This window comes from Portunus trituberculatus, chromosome 41 (assembly GCF_017591435.1).
Source record: "Portunus trituberculatus isolate SZX2019 chromosome 41, ASM1759143v1, whole genome shotgun sequence".
NCBI classification, from domain to species: domain Eukaryota; kingdom Metazoa; phylum Arthropoda; class Malacostraca; order Decapoda; family Portunidae; genus Portunus; species Portunus trituberculatus.
Window position 1 is genome coordinate 8,610,707 of NC_059295.1, and position 22,216 is coordinate 8,632,922.

The following is a 22,216-nucleotide window of genomic DNA, read 5'->3' on the forward strand; positions in this document are numbered from 1 at the left end:
ATCAAAGGGAAACTTTTTATTTTTGAATTGATATGTGATTCATAAACTTTGTTGATGTGCTTTTGCAAAAAATATCAAGGAAATAAAAAAAATACCTTTCCAAATTTATCTTGCTCTAAATTTTTTTAACCATTGTTTGATTTTTTTGTGCATGTATGTTGTGTTTGTTCAGTAATAATTATACCACAGCAAAGAGTAACTCCTAAGCTTTCTAATGATATATAAATGTCCCAGTGTTTGTTAAAATAATTTGATTGAACACTAAAAGGTCTCGAGGAAACTTTCTAACGTTTGCTACCCATTTTGTTTATCTATGTATCTTGAAAATAACCCCTCCTGTTATGACGGGCTATAAGTGTTAAGGTTCGAGTAACAAAATCCCCAAAATGGGCAGACTTTCACAGTGGCAAGGAACATAATCCCCCCCACCCTGCCCTATTACCATTGTTTATTATGGAAAAATTATGTTTGAATAACGTGATTTTCAATAATGCAACATCTCCAGAAACGCAACCATCACATGAATTGAGAGATGACTGTATCTATACCATCAAGCCCTTGAATACAATTTTGCAGATCTAGTCAGCAACACTGGTCTGCAATTTAGGAGATCGATCTATTTTCCACTTTTGTATCTAGGCACTATATGCTATCACACATACTTAAAAAGCTACACATGTCTATATTGCACACAGAATTACTATTATCGTGCACCCGCCATTCAAAAACTTATGGGTTACAACATCACATGATAGTTGAATTTCTTTATATACTTTTATTGAGAAATAGTTCTTCCCAATCTACCCATCCACCTTAGCTCCTTATCATCCACAATTAGGTACCATATTTGACAGCATATAGGATGCACCTTATTCAAGTACAGGCAACCCCCGCTTAACAAAGTGGTTACATTCCTAAAAAACACTTCGTTAAGCGAAACTTCGTTAAGCGAAACTTCGTTAAGCGAACCGATTATAACAAGTTCAACCCCTGACTTGAACTTCCATTGAGAGTAAGCAAAGCGAGAGTGCATCATAATATAGTGAAAGGTTTAATGAAAGTAAAGATTATGAAGTTTAACATTTAGGCAGTTAAATTTAATTTAAGTCATTATAATGTACACTAATGTATGTATGTACGTGATTTTATAATGTTGATGATCTTAAATTTATGAAGGGAGGGAGAGTGAAACGGGAAAGACACTAACCGGCAACCTGTGGAATGTAAACAAAGGGCGCATCATTGTACCGCATACAAAACTTATGTACCATATTTCCACAAGGCTTTCCATTTTATCCATTGTAGAGTCACGAGTTCAGGTGGTTCTTTTAGCTTGCAAGGAAGATACAGTCTCACCAGCCTTCTTAATAGAGTCTGCTGACTTGAAAATAATAAAGACAGTATATGGAGTCAAGATGGGGGCCAGCAATGCTATAGTTTTCTCGCCTCGTGTCTGTGAATAATATCCAGCTTCACTTCGAGAGTAAGAGACTTCCTGGTCTTCTTAGGAACGCTAGACCACATTGCAGGGCGTTTTGGTGGTAAGTTGAGCGAGTGAAGACGAGCTGCTGCTGACGCTGTTATGGGATTGACTGGTGCGTGTGCTGTCCATGAGAGGCTTGATCTTGATCTTGATCTTGATTCTACAGGTGTCCCAGGATTTCTCCTGAGGCAGGTCTTAGTATTTGCGGCTCCTGGTCTATTCAAAAGCTTGTCGGCTTGCGTGATTCGGTGGGGCTTTCAAACTTGGAAAAAGTTTCCTGGATAAAACTTCATTAAAGCGAATTTGGTGTTCATTAAACGAGCAGATGGTAGTAAAAATGAAACCTTCGTCGTAGCGAAATTTCGTTGTGTGAACCTTCGTTAAACGGGTGTTGCCTGTACAGTGGAGACTCAATACTCAAACTTAATTAGTTCCAAATGGCCGTTCAAGTATTTAGTTCGACTATTGATACCTATGAATCAGGTAATTCATTCCAACCATTGCCAAACTCAAGTTTAGAAAAACGCAGTGGTTTAATTTTGCAGTCGCCGCTAGCATTGGCGCACAGAAGCAGGGTTAGCCTGTCTTTCATGGGCTTGTGTCCTGGCAAACACTTCTCCTTTGTTATATAGATCATGTTTGGTAGTTTTTTTTTTTTTTTTTCCAAAACAGGCCAGTTTCATCACAATTAAAGATCTGTTGTGGGCTTGAGCACTCCTTATCCACAAATTTCTTAAATTCAGGCACAAATTACTTAGCGGCAACTCTGTCAGCACTTGCGGGCTTGCCGTGCGTCACAACAGAATGAATTCCAGTTCTTTTTTGGAAAATCACAAACCACCCTTTACTTGCTTTAAAATCATCATTGGAGTCAGATGTAGTATCGGAAATAAGATCACAATGCAGAAGCATAGCCTTCGCACAAATTATGCCCTCTGACAAAGAATCACCAGCCTCTGCCTTTGGTTTATCCAATCAACAATTTTTCCATTTCTTCCACTGCCACAGGTTGCTTAAATTGCCTTTTCACACCAATAAACACATCAGCTCTTTTAATGAGCTCTATCCTCTTTAGTCTTGTGGCTACTGTAGATTTGGCCATACAGTACTCAGCTGCAAGATTGGTTATTTTTCCTTTTTCTCGTATTTATCAATAATCTCCTTTTTCCTTTTGATGGTTGTCACTACATTCTTTCTTGTATGCTTATTCTCACCACTAACAACCCACTTCGTTACCATTGTAAGCTTCTAAACAAAAAGAAAAAAAAACTATGGAGAGAAAGCGCAGGACAATGTTATTCTTACGACAGCAAAGGATCAACTGGCTGCGGTGGGGCGCATGGGGCGGCGGGAAGGATGAAAGCACAGGACAATGTTATTCTTATGACAGCGAAGGATCAACTGGCTGCAATGGACTGGTGGGGTGCGTGGGGTGGCGGGAAGGATGAGGCCTTTTATGTTTACAGCCACGTGGATGGACGTTCGTCTAATAGGTATTTTTATGAGTATTAAGTCGAACTTTTGCCTTTGACTATTGAAAAGTTCGACTATTTAGACGTTCGAGTATTGAGTCTCGACTGTACTTTAGGGGGGTGGTGACGTGATGGAGAAGGTGGTGAGCGTAGGATCGGGCAGACGTCCACACGTAGGTTCAAATCCCACCATATACCGCTTCGAAGTTATGCCATTTATCGAGTGGTTTTAAGTTACCTACATGTCACCATGATACCCAGGTTCAAGGTGGTTACATCAAAGATGTGCTTGGGTGGTGATATGGGGTCTAATATGGGTACCACTATGAATAAAATTGCCTGCGCCATTAATGGGTGGAAGCTTAATAGCTTCCTACTCTTCAAGTATGCCTGTAGGTGCTATAGGCAAAAAAAAAAAAAAAAAAAAAAACTACTACTGACGGTGTGATTGAGTGCTGTGGTTTTGCTCTCTAGTGTATACACTTGCTAATTGTTTCATTGGCACTCATCCCTCATCACCCTGCAACATAACAGATAGTATATACAAAGAATTAACCAATATTCTCAATTATTCAGTCTTTTCTCTCTCTGATAAACTGGAACTCCATGCCTACTTCTGTATTTCCTCTTTCCTATAACTTAAACTTTTCAATTGGAAGGTATCAAGACACTTGACCTGTTTTTTCTTTTCTTCCTATTCTATCTGGCTCAGTTTATTATTATTATTATTATTATTATTATTATTATTATTATTATTATTATTATTTCTTCAAACATCTCTAAAGGAACTGGCATTAAATGGTTCTTTCTTTTCATTAAAAGATTTTGTTTGTCCCTGGCCATTGGCCCTCTTACATAGGACACTTATGCACACAATATTTTTTTTTATTTATTTATTTTATTTATTTATTATTATTTTTTTTTCAATAAATTAGTGATGAAACTAGAATTTTTCCACAAAATATCCTTTAAAGTATGGGTGTGCCTTATGTTGAGGTGTGTAATAATAAACCAGTAAATGCAGTAACTTTTCTTGAGAAGTGAATGTTTTTTTGATTAGGTGATTTTCACATTGTTATGTAGTTTGTGTTATACAATATTCTTGATTACAGACCCAGAAAAAGAAGAGCTTTCCAGATATCATCCTCAGATGATAGTGACAGTGGCAAGAAGAAGGCAAAGAAAAAAGTTACAACAGAGGAGGAAAGGTGAATGATAAATTACAGTTTGTTGGGATAGTGTACATATGACCAATTGATTATAAATGCTCATATGTATAGTTGCTTATATACACGTTGTTTTTTCAAATTTTAGTGAAGAAGAGGAGGAGAAACCTAAAGGCAAGAGGAAACGCATTAGAAAAATGTCATCATCATCTGACGAGGATGATGATGATGATGATGATGAGGAAGTAAAGGTCGGTATTGTTTTATTGCAGATGCTTTTCACTGTACCACTGATAAAGCTCACAACTTTGCTATGCTTCATTGGCTTAAGCTTTTGGTGCAGCTTCTTTCATTCATTCATTATCCAAATATCTGGACCTTCATTTCAATGTAATAGACATTATTTGTCTCATAAGCTCTAGATTTTTTTTTTTTTTTTTTTTTTTTTTTTTTTTTTACAAACTCTTGGTCATTTATTTTCATGCAGATAATTAGTGTGCATTGTCATTTGTTAAATAAACTGTATAGCAGGACAATTGTCCTCTCTGTCTATAGGATACATTTGTCTCTCTTTTATCTTGATTACTTTGCATTGCATTTGCTATGGTTCACCTCCAATTCTATTTTGAAATTTTACGTAGATTTTAAAGAATATGTGTATTCATGGAAATTTCTTCAATAGGAGTCACCAAGCAAGCACAAGAAAATAAGAAAAGTTATCAGAGATGAAGATTTGATGCAGACCACTAAGAATGCTACGCAAGAAGAGGAAGACCGCCGCAAGCGTATTACTGAACGACAAAAGCATGTGGGTTTTATCACATTTTATAGAACATAGTGTATCAAGTGTGCTCAAGAACGACATTTTCCTAGAGTTATATGTGAATTCATAAAGGCATTAGTATGAATTGACTTTTTAAATGATAGCAGTAATGATAATGGTAATAATAGTGATGGTAATAATAATAATAATAATGATAATAATAATAATAATAATAATGATAATAATATTAATTACTAGAATTTTACCTTAACTTTCTTTTCAGTATAATGAAATATTTATGGTTGATGTTGAGAAAGACCAAGAAGGATTTGATAAGCTGGTACTGGATTTTGATCCTGAAACAAAAGCAGAGCTGGTATCAGTTCATGAAAAATTAGTCAAGTCACTAAAACCTCATCAGGTAAGTGGTTTGATATATCTCTTGAAGAAATTGTGTGGGTTGTCTGTGTGTGTGTGTGTGTGTGTGTGTGTGTCTATATATATATATATATATATATATATATATATATATATATATATATATATATATATATATATATATATACAGGTAACTCTTGATTTACGCATGTTTAATTTACGCGTTTTTGTTAATACACTACTGAAAAAAAATATTGTAATTAATCAAATATGCACGATAGGTTTGCTTATACGCGATTTAGCCCAACCGTATTTCCAAACCGAGCGCCAGATGCAATTTCAAACTGCGCGCCAGAGAGTGGATAGTAACAGTAAGTGCTTGTGAGGAGTGAAGACATTGGTGTCCTGCATTTATTTTTTTACTAGTGTTTACTTTTATACCGTGGTGTTATTTTTGATAAGTGGATTTTTGATCAAGTGAAAAGCTCAGAGGAAGATGGTGACTGACTGTGGTGTGAGTGGTGAAGGCATTGATGCAGTGAATGTTGTGTTTATGTATTCTTCTTGTTGTTTTTTCTTATTGTTTTTTGCTTTTTCCTTTACTTTAAATACTCTTCTAGTATTTAAAATGGTAAATAATAAAAACATGTTAATTTAGCCAAATAGTATTTTGTACTAATTTTTTTGGACCACATCCTGCATCCCCCCTATTATCTATTGTTTCTTATGAGAATTACAAGTTTGCTTTATGCGAATTTTGATATACGCGATGCCTCTTGGAACACATCTATCGCATAAATCGAGTTACCTGTATATATATATATATATATATATATATATATATATATATATATATATATATATATATATATATATATACAGGTAACTTGATTTACTTGTGTTTAATTTACGCGTTTTTGTTAATACACGACCGAAAAAATATCATAATTGAATTTGCGTGATCGGTTTGCTTATACACGATTTGGCCCAACCTTTACTTTAAATACACTTCTAGTATTCAGAATGGTAAATAATAAAAACATGTTAATTTAGCCAAATAAATAGAACATTTTGTATGAATTTTTTTTTTTTTTACCACATCCCGCATCCACCTATTATCTATTATTTCTTATGAGAATTACAAGTTTGTTTTACGTGAATTTTGAAATATGCGATGCATCTTGGAATGCAACTATCATGTAAATCGAGTTATATATATATATATATATATATATATATATATATATATATATATATATATATATATATATATATATGTACTATTGAAGTCAACAGCGAGGTCTGCATTATTCTTTTGTACAGCGTATTTTGTGTTTTCGCACAAGGCGCTGTTCGTCCGGTTTTAGTTGGTGGAGTAGTGTGCCAAAGTCCATTTCTCTAGACGCCTTCGGTCTTGATCAGACCATCTTCAGGAGAGAAGTGAGTGCAACTTGTGAGGATGCGGGCTTATATGGGCGGCGGAAGCAGGTAGTCGCGTCAAGTAGCCAGTCAGAGCGCCGGATCGAGTTTCGCCTGAAGCGCCAATGAGCAGCCGGCTACAGCTCCGTGTGGCTGTCGCTGGGATGGTAACGAAGATTCTGGCCGCATCCTCACAAGTTGCACTCACTTTCTCCTGAAGATGGTCTGATCAAGACCGAAGACGCCTAGAGAAATGGACTTTGGCACACTACTCCACCAACTAAAACGAAACGCGCCTTGTGCGAAAACACAAAATACGCTGTACAAAAGAATAATGCAGACCTCGCTGTTGACTTCAATAGTACATGCATTCAAAATGGTCTACTATATATATATATATATATATATATATATATATATATATATATATATATATATATATATATATATATATATATATACTTAACTGTATTATGATGTAGATGTCAAGTCCCTTTTCATGCAATTTATATCAGTGCATATGAAACCTTCTTCCATGCAAAAATGCCATTTGTTAGCAGATAAAGAAAAGAAAATTCAGTTCTTGTGAGATGGAAATTCAATTCATGATATTTAGAATTTTTTTGTATCAGTGATTTTTTCCTTTATCTCTCTATTGTTAAAGCACCTTCTAACTTCCACTGAAGCAGAAAGATAGTTTAAAATATAATTGAAAATTTTTGGTTATTCATTTAGCATTTTTCTTTATGATTAGATCTGTGTAAGGTATTGACATATTACCTTCACTAAATATTATGTTTTCTTTTCATGTCTAGTTTAAAGGTATAAAGTTCATGTGGGATGCAACAGTAGAAAGCATAGAGCAGCTGAAGACCAAACCAGGTAGTGGCTGCATCCTGGCTCACAGCATGGGTCTGGGCAAAACTCTTCAGGTAATTATACTTTTTTATTATTTTCATTCTTTGTTATAGACACAAAATAATTTAAAGAACAAAGCCCTTTTATTTCTATAATGATCATATTTTTAAAGATCATTAGCTTAATGTCTTAATCTCTTCAATCCAGGCAACCACTACTTACACAGTTGTGTATGGGAAGCTATCTGTGCATGCCAGTTTTCAGACTGATTATTTTGCTCAACCTTATGTAATGCCAGAATAAAATTTTATTTGAAAGAGACCTGTAACACTAATAACACTGAATGCTCTTGAGCCCTTCCATCCTTCCCTCCTCTCTCCCCACTATCTGACCTCACTTCTCCCTCCTTCCCTCCTCCATGGGTGACATTCTTCCAAGAGAGAGAGATAGAGATAGAGATAAATAAATTAATTCTTAACATCCTGCTTAACACCTCTGTACTGTCAAAATAGTTTTCTCTCTCTCTCTCTCTCTCTCTCTCTCTCTCTCTCTCTCTCTCTCTCTCTCTCTCTCTCTCTCTCTCTCTCTCTCTCTCTCTCTCTCTCTCTCTCTCTCTCTCCCTCCATGCACTGTTATCTCACTTAAGAGCTTTTCCGATAGTACTTTCTGACACAACTTGGCACTTTCTGATAATTCTCAAAAATTCCTGTCCCTTAGACTAGCATAATGCTCTGGGAAGACAAAATCATGGTTATCTCTCTCTCTCTCTCTCTCTCTCTCTCTCTCTCTCTCTCTCTCTCTCTCTCTCTCTCTCTCTCTCTCTCTCTCTCTCTCTCTCTCTCTCTCTCTCTCTCTCTCTCTCTCTCTCTCTCTCATAATGTGATTTGTCTGGGTCATCACTGGCCACACACACACATATCAGAAAACTAGAAAGAATCTAATGGACCATTACAAAGATGGTGCCAGAAATAAAGGATCTTCCCTGTGAAGAAAGACTGAAGGAAATGGAATTACCAACTTTGAAGGATAGACAGAAAAGACCTAGTATCACTGATGGAGAATGGAGATAGATGAACAAGAGGATGCTCCAGGATCATGAAAAGTCATTGTTCGAGGAACATTAAAAAGTATAGTTTTCCACACAGAATGTTTGACATCTGGAACAGCTTGAGTGAAGAGATTGTAGCAGCAGAAAGTATGCAAATATTTAAAGAAAAGTTAGATAAATGCAGATATGAAGACAGGTCACTATGAGCCCCACTCGAACCCTGTAATATACAACTACGTAAATAGACACACATTACAAGTTTTAAAAAATCACCATCATAACAAAGATACAGGTAGTAAGGAGAAAGTCAGTTAGTGAGGGTGAGGTAAGAAGAACAAAACCAGAAGAGTGATGGAGAAAGAGAGGGGTTGTATAGAGGAGGATTATTTGTATGCAAGTTTTGTGATTGGGAGATGATCAGAAGGATAGAGAGAGAGAGAGAGAGAGAGAGAGAGAGAGAGAGAGAGAGAGAGAGAGAGAGAGAGAGAGAGAGGAATGTACAGAAAAAGGAAGAGACCAGGAAAGGAGAGAAATGAGACTATATGCTAAGTCAATGGAATTTTTATTTTGGATTTGGGATGGAGCAGGATCTGATGAATAGACATAATTGGTGGAAACAGCAATGTAGTGTGGAGTTACAAAGCTTCCAAAGCACCATACAGTAACTTCTAGTAACATTGATAATGGATTCTGGGTCATACGTGGTACGTTTCCAACATTACCTCTATTTAGAACAAATTTGATGAAAATTGAAATTAGTACTATTTGATTTCTCATTGATTTAATTATCTCTTATTATCCTCTGCAGGTGATCACATTCTGTCACACGCTACTTACCAACAAGAGTGTATCTAAAGAGATCCAGAGAATTTTGGTGTGCTGTCCTGTCAACACTATCTTCAATTGGGTTGCAGAATTCAGCGTATGGTTAAAAGGGAAAATGCTCCCTTTTGATGTGATCGAGTTGGCCTCGTAAGTCATTATTTCTTGGCTTGTTAGAAAGTGATACATGACATAAGAAACTCCTCTTGTTGTAGTTGTGCAGAACACTTACAGTCTCACACAGTGCCAAGGATCTCTGGGGCCGTGCATACCGCCTGGATGATTGGTGGAGAGAAGGAGGTGTCTGCGTCATGGGCTACAGCATGTTCCGCAATCTCTCCAATGGCAAAAACAAACGCTATAAGGGCAAGATGAAAGAAATCTTCCAAAAGACACTGGTTGATCCAGGTTTGTAATGGTATTTTCTTTTATGAACAAATTATGGAACAATTTACAAGTTTTCTAGAATGAGACAGACTACTCTTAAGATTTGACATTTGACTTACTTCACATAGTTGTTTAATCTTTTGTACCTACTTTAGATACAATAATCTAGTCCTTTTGTACATGATATCAAATGTAAATCCCTTCTTCAACAGCTTCTATCCTTTCTCTGCAACTTCATCTCAGATTTCCTCTCTGACCATCTTTTGCTCAGCTTCTATCCTTCTCTCTGCAACTTCATCTCAGATTTCCTCTCTGACCATCTTTTGCTGCTGTGGTAGATGGCTACTGTTCTTCTCCTAAATCTTTTAACAGTGGTGTTCCTCAGCGGTCTATTTTCTCACCCACTCTCCTCCTATTGTTCATCAGTGATCTAAATTAACCTTATAGTCCTATCTATTTGTACACTGATGATATCATCACTTTTCCATGTGTTTTTAGAGATGACTAACCATTCAAGTTAACAGATGCCATAGGGACACCACAAAATGCCTGACATCTGATCTCTCTAAAATTTCTGTTTGGGGCAGAGAAAACTCAATATCATTCAGTGCCTCAAAAACTCAATTTCTCCATCTATCAACATGACACAACCTTCCAGACAACTATCTTCTTCAAAGACACTCAACTGTCTTCCTACTCTACATTAAATTTCTTTGGTTTGTCCTTATAATCTAAACTAGAAGCCTCACCTCTATTCTCTGGCTGTAACAGCTTTTATGAAGTTAAGTGTTGTGAGTTGTCTTTGCCAGTTTTCCCACCTCCCAACTGCTAACTCTGGACAAGGACCTTATCTGCCAATGTGTAGAGTATTCTTCACATGTATGGGAGTTCCCACTCACATTGTTCTATTGAATAGGATGGAATCAAAAGCTTTATTGTCTTATCAATTCATTTTCTCTGACTGTGTTCAGCCTTTTTTCACTGCCACAATGTTGCATCTCTTGCCATCTTCTGCTATTTTTATACTTACAGCTCTTTTGATCTTGCTTACTACATACCTCCCCTCTTCCTGCAGCCTTGCTGCCCCTATTCTGTTCAACTCTAATGCAGGAGTTAACTAGTACTCTAAATCAGTCATACCTTTCTCTAGTAAACTCTGAAACTCCCTATCTGCTTCTATATTTCCATTTATCTATGACCTGATCTAATTTAAGAGGAATGTTTCAAGACTTCCCCCCACCTCTTACAATATAAAAGGGGAAAAGTCGCTTACCTCCTGCAATGGGAACAATGTTGTAAACAAACCTTTAACAGGACTCTGTGACCTCTGTTCTCTCTCTTTCTCTTAAAACTTTATTTCATCTATGAATAATGTTTCCAACGAACTCTTCTGCAATGAATAGTGTAGCCAGTGCTCTAGATGAACAACTGTCCCAAGTAAAGGGGGATACTATGGCTAGATGGGTAGCATCCTGTAGAATACACCCATAGTTACATAGACACACAGAGCATAACAGATCTCGTAGTCCCGATTAGTTTTGACCAGTGATTGAGTGTACTTAGACAATAAAAACATCCTTTGGCAAGATCAGTTGCTTTGATAACATCTTTGTTTTTAATTTTGGTACTAATGATCGATTTAGCCACAGTGACTGCATCCAACAATAACAGAGACATGCTACTGATGCTTCTCAGCCTTTGTGGCCAGTTGAGGTCCAGTTTTTGGTCAATCTTTGGTGATACTATAATCAATTTTTGGATGGAAATCTAAATTGTACTAGGTCTGAATGGTTTAAGGTCCAGCGGTCCACTGTAACTTATTTACTCACCTATCCATCTATATTTATCTTTTTTTGCATTAGGTTTTGTCCTTAACATTTATGTCCAAGAGAATAACTATAGTAGAAGAGTTTCCATTTATTGTGGTTCTTGTGTTTTTCCTGTGGGATTCCTGCAAGGATTATTGGTCTATTAACTGACCTCTACTCCGGGACGGTGAATGCTGTAAAGTGTGGACGGGGCATGTCCAGCTTCTTTACTGTAAATACAGGAGTGAGGCAGGGATTCTTGCTTGCTCCATCAATTTTCAACACTAGGCAGAGTTATAGACCAAAGTCATTGTGGAGCATCTGTCGGCAATACTGAGATTACATATCTTGTTTTTGCCAATGATGCAGTAATCTTTGCTGAGTCACTGGGGTTTCTAGTAATGGCTCTTGAGGTACTGTACGAGGAGGTGAAGCCCTTGGGACTCCAGGTTTCAGGTTTCCTGGCCCAAGACCAAGATTTAGGTGTTTGGAAGCCTACTGGGTGAAACAGTACAGTCCGTCCATGCATGTGGTGGGGACATTGAGATCTTGGGAAATTTCACATACAGGCAATCCCCGCTTAACAAAGGTTATGTTCCTAAAAAAACCTTCGTTAAACAAATTTTCATTAAGCGAACCAATTATAACAAGTTTAACCCCTGACTTGAACTTCCATTAAGTAAGTATCTTTATAATGTTGATGATCTTAAATTTATGAAGGGAGGGAGAGTGGAGCGGGAAATACGCTAGCTGGCAACCTGTGGAATGTAAACAAAGGGCGCATCATTGTACTGCATACAAAACTTATATACCACATTTCCACAAGGCTTTCCATTTTATCCATTGCAGAATCACGAGTTCAGGTGGTTCTTTTAGGTTGCAAGGAAGATATGGTCTCACCAGCCTTCTTAATAGAGTCTGCTGACTTGAAAATGGTACAGTAGATGGAGTCAAGACATGGTGGGAAGCAATGCTATTAGTTTTCTCGCCTTGTGTCTGTGAATGATATCCTGCTTCACTTCAAGAGTAAGAGACTTACTGGTCTTCTTAGCAACGCTAGGCAACATTGCAGGGCGTTTTGGTGACATGTAGAGCAAGGGAAGACAAGCTGCTACTAACGCTGTTATTATTTTGAACTAGGGGAGTGAGTGGTGCGTGTTTTGTTCATGAGGCGCTGGTGTATTCAAAAGCCTGTTGGCTTGCGTGATACAGCGGGGCTTTCAAACTTGGAAAAAATTACCTGGATAAAATTTTGTTAAAGCGAGTTTGGTGTTTGTTAAACGAGCAGGTGGTAGTAAAAGGAAACCTTTGTTTTAGTGAAATTTCGTTGTGTGAACCTTTGTAAAGCGGGGGTTGCCTGTACCTTGGTAGTGTAGTGTGTAACGATGGTGGGTCGAGCCAGGAGGTTATACAGCAGATTGGCCTGGCCCATGGTATTATGGACTCGCTCAACATGAGCGTTGTCGGTACTTGTGCAGACGGATGAAGATTCAGATCTTGAAGTTGCTGGTGATCCCAGTCTTACTCTTCAGTTGTGAGACATGGACACTGAACACTGTTCTGAAGAGGTGAATTGATGTCTTTGGTACTAGATGCCTTTGCAGGATCATGGGGTACCGCTGGTATGACTTTGTGTCAAATCAGCAATTGCTCTGTGAGACTGATTTGAGGCCAGTTACCAGCATAGTCCGTCAATGCCAACTGCAACTATATGGGCATGTGGCATGCTACCTGGAAGCCGATCCTGCATATCGGGTTGTTTCCGAAAGGGATAACCCAGCATGGAGGAGGCCAAGGGGACATCCACAGAACTCATGGCTGGGAGTTTCTTGGTATGGGAAGGGAGCCTGCATGAAGACTTGCGAGACATGACTGCCTGGAGTGGCACCATAGGGTAGGCAAGGCGATGCACCCCCTGGCGTATGCCTCCCATGATTGATTGATTGCATTTTTCATGTTCTGAGTTTTCATTCTCATTGTTTTAGTCATATATGCCTATGGTGATGGCTCATCTTTTTCAGAAGCAAGAATTTAATCACTCTGCATAACAGTATGTTGTGTTTTTGTCATCTTTATTTTTTTTATATTGAACTTATGGCATATGCTGGGATAAGGATTGACTATCCTTGGCCAGTTTTCCTGATTTTATAAGTGATATTGAGGATTTATGGATGTAGTGTTGATTGGCTTTTTGGAAGCTACTTTTATCTATGCTGCATGATCATTGTGAATTACTGTTATATATCTTGTACAGGACCTGATGTTGTGGTGTGTGATGAAGGCCATATGTTGAAGAATGAAAAGACTGCTTTGTCTGTTGCCATCAACAAGATAAGAACCAAACGTCGCATTATCCTCACTGGTACACCTCTTCAGAACAATCTTAAGGAATGTAAGTAGAATTTTGGTAGGTCAGTGTTATATTTGATGCAGAACTTTCTTGATTTATTACATAAGATCAGTGTCAGTGGTTCTCAAACTTTTCAAACTTACGGAACACTTTTGCACTTCTAGTATTTAGCAGAAACCCCTACAACCCCTTCACCAAGTTTATTTAAAAGGTGCTAAATGAACATGGACTTCATGTAGTCTCTCTCTCTCTCTCTCTCTCTCTCTCTCTCTCTCTCTCTCTCTCTCTCTCTCTCTCTCTCTCTCTCTCTCTCTCTCTCTCTCTCTCTCTCTCTCTCTCTCTCTCTCTCTCTCTCTCTCTCTCTCTCTCTCTCTAAAAAAAAAAATTATTTCATCTCTCATATTAAGTTTTATCCATTCTTGTTCATATTAATAAATAAAAGTAAGTTTTTGTCAAACATATAGATTTTTGCCACTGAACCCTTGAAAGGTCTTCGTGAAACTTCTGCAGAACACAGTTTGAGAACCACTGGTCCATGTTCTTCAGTTACACATGAAGAATGCAGATCCTACTTTATTGTAATCTAAAATCTTTGATAGTCATCTTGTCTAATTCCTCATTAATTTCTTGAAAATTTTAAAAGTTCTGCTGTTAAATCATTTTGTTTTAGAAATAGCTTGAGCTCATGTGATGCTCTCTTAATTCTATTCAATACCCTGCCAGCCTTTATGGATGCAGGACTTGAAGCACTATAACAGGCTGAACCCTGTATTAGCACTTATGATGATGTCACAAGGTTTAGACATGTCTAAAATGCACCATTTTGTCTTGCTATGATCACATCATTGGCTATGACAGTTTGCAGAATATGGCCCCTGGCTTCTAGAATTTATGATTTAGGCAAAGCAAACTTAGTATTGTTCGATCCCTCAAAAATTAAATTCCTCCATCTATCAACTTGACAGCCTTCCAGACAACTATCCCCTTTTTTTCAATGACATTCAACTCTCCTCTTCTTCTACGCTGAGCATCCTTGATCTATCCTTTATGTATAACCTAAACTAGAAATCACATCTCTTTTCTGTTCAAAACAGCTTTTATGAAGTTAGGTATTCTGAGTCATCTCTTAATTTTTCTCATACCCAACTGCTAATACAAATCAGCCTTATAACTGTTTTGATATTATTTTCTAAGGTGTGCTATATACCTGAAATTAATTACACATATGTATAAGATAATTTGGGGAGAAAACATTCAACTATGATCTGTAAGATCCACAAGACATCAGAAATTAAAATATTCAGTAGTATGTAACATCTACATCATTAAAGTGAATACTCCTATTATGACACAAATCTGTCCTTCAGATCACTGTATGATACAGTTCATCAAACCAAATTTATTGGGAACCAAGAAGGAATTCATGAATCGGTTTGCAAATCCAATTGAGCAAGGTCAGTGTGTGGAAGCTATGCCAAGGGATGTGAGAAGAATGAAGAGGAGGGCTCACATTCTGCATAATTTGCTGGAGGGATGTGTACAGGTAAGAGACTGAGTGAAAAGTAAACATCACTGACATTGTTAATGGGGTAGAGATCAAGTAATGGATGTGTGAAATTTAATATAACAGGTATTCACTGTTATGTAATGTACTGCTTTCACAATGTTTGGTGTTTACTGACCTAATTTTGCTATATGATCGGTTGTTTCACTTTTACAATATCCGAGTACGCACTCATTTTGTTCTGCACATAAGTACAGTGGACATTAATTTTTTCCATGGTTCAGTTTTCATCCTTCCATTTTTTACAGACTTTGTCATTGGAACCTAAGTATTTTGAATAATTAAAATAGGAAATCCAACTTTTGGGATAGGCTGCAATTAGAACTATATCAACAACATAAACTATTAACAATACTACTAATAATACTGATAACAATAATGCTGACTAAAATTTTTATATATCCTAAGAAAGTGTGAGAGTTATTGGTGAGGGTTGGGGTACAGGGGATGGCTAGAAGGGACTGGCCAGGGTGCTGGGGTGGTTCATTGATTGGCTAAGGCACTAAGAGGTTGCTATTATCAATATGCCGCACAATACAGTGGAGACTCAATACTTGAACATCTTAATAGTCAAACTTTTCAATACTTGAAAGCAAAAGTTAGATTTATTACTCAAAAAAATACCTGATGTCAAACGTCCTCACGTGTGCTTGTAAACAAAGGCTCCTTAGCCTCTCCCTCCTCCCCCCTCTGCCAGTTGTGCTGCTGTGGTCTTCAGAAAAACATTTGTGTGTTCTGTCTGTAGTTTTTCATTTATAAACTTACATTAACACCAAAAACTTATTAGTGGTGAAAATATCTGGTAATTGAATGGCCACGCACATGGTTGTAAACAAAGCTCTGGCCTCTCCCTCCCTGCCACTGCCATTGTCCTGTTCTGATACTGTATTACCTGGTAAAAAAAAAAAAAGTATTCCAGTATAATGGATACCAATGCACATCCCTAGTTCTGCCGCAGTCTTGAGAAAAACAACATTCTTCTGTGTTTTGTCGGCAGTTTTTCATTTAAAAACTTACAATGGCACCAAAAGGGTTTATTGGTGATGAAAACAAGGAATCTAGTGAAAGTTCAAGTGTTAGTGAGCTACATCCCTCCACTAGTGGATTCACAGGAATCACACCCCAGACCTTTTCATGAATGGTGACTTGTCCTCTGACGACCTCCCTTCTCCTCCCTGTCCTTCTCCCCTCCTCTTCTATGTTATTCATCATCAGCCATCACTTACAGTGTACAGGTAACTCTCGATTTACACGATAGATACGTTCCAAGAGGCATCGTGTATTTCAAAACTTGCGTAAAACAAACTTGTAATTCTCATAAGAAACAATAGATAATAGGGGGATGCGGAATGTGGTCCAAATCGTGTACAAGCAAACTGATCGCACAATTTTAATTAATTATAATATTTTTTTGGTCGCGTATTAACAAAAATGTGTAAATTGAACACGTGTATATCAAGAGTTACCTGTATGTACAAATCAAATTTATAGAAAAATTAAATTGAAATTTTTATAAACTTTAGGTTTTGCTAAGACTAGAACAAATTACAGGGGAGGTTCAATACTCGAACTTAATTCGTTCCAAATGGCTGTTCAAGTATCAAGAGGTTCAACTATCAGTACCTATAAATCAAGTAATTCGTTCTAATCCTAGCAAAATCTCAAGTTTATAAAAATTTCAATGTAATTTTTTTTTTTTTTTTAATTTTGATTTGTACATACTGTAAGTGAAGGCTGGTGATGGATTATGTAGAATAGGAGGGGAGAAGGGTGGGGAGGATGAGAGAGGTTGTTGGAGGATGATTTCCTTCCTGTGAATCTGGTAGTGAAGGGATGTGGTTCACTAACATTTGCACTTTTACTAGATTCCTTATTTTCACCAATAATAAGCCTCTTTGTTGCAATTGTAAGTTTCAAAATGAAATAGTACTGCTAAAACGTAGAAGAAAGTTGTTTCCCGCAAGACTGCAGCAGGATTAGGGATGCGCACTGGTATCCGGTATACAGTAAGTCCTCCTTATACGGTACTTCGTTATACGGTAAATTCATGTTACAGTGTTTGCTAATTACTACCCTCGATTCTATTTACGGTACGAAAAATTCATAGATACGGTATCCGCTTGTGTTTTGTTTACAGAAACTCCCCAACTTACGAACATAATGGGGACCGAGAGGCTATTCGTAACTCCATCTGTTTGTATATCCAAAGTCGGGTCTCCATTGCCTTTTTTCCCATTGTTTTAAAGTTTTGTTTACATTAAGAATACCTGCACATAAATCCCAATAAGTACGACATACCTTATACAGTACCTGTAATATGTAATGCTTTTAATATCATTCATTTAAAATTTTTGTGCCACATCAGACATTTTCTCACCTTTCTCAAGCTGTTTTATGATGTCCATTTTCACCTCTAAACTTATAGCCTGACGTTTCTTGGCACTTCCACTGTTGGAAAAGGTGGAGAAGAAACAGAAATCCAGAAAATAAAGAAAACTTCAAAACAACAAGAAATGAATATGCTAAAGTGAGAAAGGAAGAAGAAAGGAACTATGAAAAGGACATTGTCGAAAAATGTAAGGAACAACTAAAATTGTTCTACAGATTCATAAATGGAAAAATAAGACAAAAAGAAACAATAGAAAGGTTAAAAGGAGATAACGGAATGGTGGAAAACCCAAAAAGTATGGCAGAACTGTTGAATAGTAAATTTCAGGAGGTCTTTACTAAGGAATCCAAATTTGAAAGACCACAGGGTAATAGAGAGACTGTCTATATGAAAGAGATTAAAGTAACCAAGCTTGAAATAAAAAGTTGATGACGGAATTGGATGAGGAAAAGGCAATGGGACCGGATGAAGTCTCAGGCAGAATACTGAAAGAATGTAGGGAAGAACTAGCAAGTCCAATATACAACATCATAAAATGCTCAATAGAAAATGGAACAGTGCCAGTGGAGTGGAAAAGAGCTGAGGTGGTTCCCATATATAAGAGCGGAAGGAAGGAAGAACCTTTAAATTACAGACCGGTATCACTAACTAGTGTAATATGCAAGATGTGTGAAAAAGTAATAAAGAAGCAATGGATCGAGTTTCTTGAAGACAACAAAATATTATCAAATAGCCAATTTGGTTTTAGAAAAGGTCGGTCATGTGTAACAAATTTATTGAGTTTCTACTCTAGAATAGTTGATAAAGTACAAGAGAGAGAGGATGGGTTGACTGTATTTATTTAGATCTAAAAAAGGCTTTTGATAAAGTGCCACATGAAAGATTACTATGGAAGTTAGAGGAGAAGGGTGGCTTAAAAGGAAGCACATTGAGATGGATGAAGAATTACTTAAGGGGGAGAGAAATAAGGACGATAGTTAAAGATATGAAGTCCAAGTGGAGAACAGTAGACAGCGGAGTGCCACAGGGGTCAGTATTGGCACCAATACTTTTTCTCGTATATATAAATGACATGCCAGAGGGAGTGAACAGCTACATAAATCTGTTTGCGGACGATGCGAAACTGTGCAGAGTCATTAAACAAAAAGAGGATTGTGAAATACTACAGGAAGACTTAAACAAGATCTGGAAATGGAGCAAAAAATGGGAGATGGAATTCAATGTGGACAAAAGCCATGTCATGGAAATGGGAAAAAGTGAAAGACGACCAGTGGGAATCTATAAGATGGGAGATGGAGTAGAACTAGAAAAAGTAAAAAAGGAAAAGGACTTGGGAGTGACAATGGAAGAAAATAATCAACCGGTAAGCCATATTGATAGAATTTTCAGAGAGACGTATAATTTGCTAAGGAATATTGGATTAGCATTTCACTATATGGACAAGGAAATGATGAAGAAATTGATAAGTACTAAAATAAGACCTAGATTGGAATATGCAGGAGTTGTGTGGACTCCCCATAAAAAGAAACACATAAGAAAATTAGAGAGACTACAAAAAATGGCTACAAGAATGGTTCCAGAATTTAAAGGGATGACATATGAGGAGAGACTAAAGGCAATGGATCTACCAACCTTGGAGCAGAGAAGAGAGAGAGGGGATCTGATACAAGTTTATAAATTGATTAACGGAATGGATGAAGTGGATAATGAGAAACTGATCCTGAGAGAAGAATATGACTTTAGAAGCACAAGATCGCATAGTAAGAAACTGAGGAAGGGAAGATGTCTGAGAGATGTTAAAAAATTTAGTTTCCCGCAAAGATGTGTTGAGACTTGGAGCAGATTGAGTGAGGAAGTGGTGTCAGCAAAGAGTGTACATAGTTTTAAAGAAAAATTGGATAAGTGTAGATATGGAGACAGGGCCACACGAGCATAAAGCCCAGGCCCTGTAAAACTACAACTAGGTAAATACAACTAGGTAAATACACACACACATGTGAACGGTCATATGAAGAAAGGTTACGAATACTGGGTCTTACAACCTTAGAACAAAAAAGGGAAAGAGGAGATCTAATAGCTGTGTACAGTGCAATGAATGGACTGGAAAAAGTAGATAGAGAAGACTTACTAATCTGGGACACCAGTGACACAAAAGGACATGGAAAGAAATTAAGAAAGGACAACTGCAGGAGACATATCAAGAAGTTCAGCTTTCCACAAAGATGTGTAGAGGTGTGGAAACAATATAAACATGGAGCGCAGCCATCGAGTAGGGCGCACGCATCTGAGCTGCTTGCAGAGATTACTGCAAAAGGACTTGGACTCAGGCCTAGATGTATGTACATGGGGAGAGGGGGCCATAGGTTCTCCTATCTCCAAATAAGTGCTAAATCACATATAGCTAAGTAATGAATAACGAGAGAGAGAGAGAGAGAGATGAAACCAAGTAGCACTGCCAGGCGCATGGCGGAATCGAAACATATGCCGAATGAAAACCAACGCTTTATAGAAACCGCTACAGGTGTCCCTCGGTTAACGATCGACTACTTAACGATATTTCGCTCATACGATCCCTCCAAATTAATCCCTATTTTTTGGTTAACGATCGCCAAAATTCGGTTAACGATCGGATTGACCAATCGCAATCGCGATCGCAATCGCGATCGCAGCGCCTCCATCCACCCGCGGCCCGTGCAGTAAACACACCACAGTCTTTCCCGCTGTTTTGATTGTGCAACAACAACTCTATCACGCTCGCTCTAAACTTCTTTTTGTGCTTATTTGTGATCAAGTGAACTTAGTGATGGCTTCCAAGCGACCCAACGATTGTTCTCCACCGGGAGATAAGGCTAAAAAATCGAGAAAGAGCATTGGCCTTGATATTAAGTTGAACATTGTGACTCGTCATGAGGGTGGTGAAGGGGTAAACTCTATTGCTCGTGCCCTTGGTTTATCTCAATCAACTGTATCAACAGTTCTCCAGAAAAAAGTACAAGTGAAGCAGCAGGCCAACCAAGTCACAAACCTGCACAAACACACAACAACTCGTAACAGGGAACCGATTATGGAAAAATTGGAACGTTTGCTGAGGCTATGGATTGAAGACCACACACCGCCGCATGCCTCTTTCTACCCAACTCGTTACTACTAAGGCACTGAGCCTGTGGGAGGACCTGAAACCAGAATTCAACATAGGCGAGACAGTGTCCTTCAAGGCCAGTAAGGGGTGGTTTGAACGTTTCAAACATCGTGGGAGTCTACACAACCTCAAGGTTAGTGGGGAGGCAGCGAGTTCGGATCAACCGCTGCAAACGCCTTCAAGCCTTTGCTTAAAGAGCGCATCGAGGAAGGAGGTTATTCAGCCAAGCAGGTTCTAAACTTTGACGAGACAGGCCTGTATTGGAAGAAGATGTCATCGAGAACGTTTATAGCAAAGGAGGAGAAGTCGGCACCAGGATTCAAGGCATCTAAAGACAGGTTAACATTATTGGTGGGGGGGAATGCCGCTGGTGATCTTAAGCTTAAACCATGCCTTATTTACCATTCCCAAAACCCAAGAGCTCTGTCTGGCTATATTAAGGAATATTTGCCCGTAGTATGGAAGGCAAACAAAAGGGTGGATGACGACTGTTATCATGCAAAGTTACGTGACAGGATACCTCTCCAAATTCCTAAAAGAATATGCTGCCCAAAACAACATTGCTAACAGATTTCTCTTGCTGTGTGACAACGCCCCAGCCACCCAGAGAGCATGAATGACTGGGCAGATAATATTGAGGTCATGTTTATGCCCCCAAACACAACTGCCCTCATCCAGCCGATGGACCAAGGAGTCATCGCTACTTTCAAGGCCTATTACCAGCGGCGCACCATGAAACAGCTGTTGGCCTGCATTGACACCCCTGACAAGCCGACCATGAAACAATTTTGGAAGGATTATAACATTAAAAGGGATCGACAACATCGACGAGTCATGGAAGGAGGTGTCCAAGTCGGCAATGAATGGATGTTGGCGTAATTTGTGGCCTGAGTGCGTGGAACGTAAACAGGAAGTCCCTGTCGATGTTACAGCAGTAAGGAAAGACATCGTTCATATCTCCCATAAGGCAGGCTTCAATGAGGTGGACGAGAATGACGTACAAGAACTGCTGGACAGTCATTCTGAGCCTCTCTCCAACGACGACCTCATGGAGTTGGAGAAACAAAATACTTTGGAGGAAATGGAGGAGGACAAGGAGCCTGAAAGAACCCTCTCCGTCAAGATTTTCGAGGAGATTTTTAATCATATTAACCAGGCCATACATCTTCT

At 38.1% G+C, this 22,216-nt stretch overlaps 1 protein-coding gene across 1 annotated transcript in view; it reads left to right on the forward strand.

Moving 5' to 3' along the window:
* LOC123517194 (transcriptional regulator ATRX-like) overlaps positions 1-22,216 on the forward strand; it is a 166,385-nt gene that overhangs the window by 67,722 nt on the left and 76,447 nt on the right. Inside the window, 9 exon segments of the mRNA XM_045277199.1 lie at positions 4,068-4,163; positions 4,270-4,372; positions 4,804-4,929; positions 5,168-5,305; positions 7,497-7,613; positions 9,396-9,559; positions 9,654-9,817; positions 13,859-13,996; positions 15,322-15,497. Coding sequence (XP_045133134.1) covers positions 4,068-4,163; positions 4,270-4,372; positions 4,804-4,929; positions 5,168-5,305; positions 7,497-7,613; positions 9,396-9,559; positions 9,654-9,817; positions 13,859-13,996; positions 15,322-15,497 — 1,222 coding nt within the window.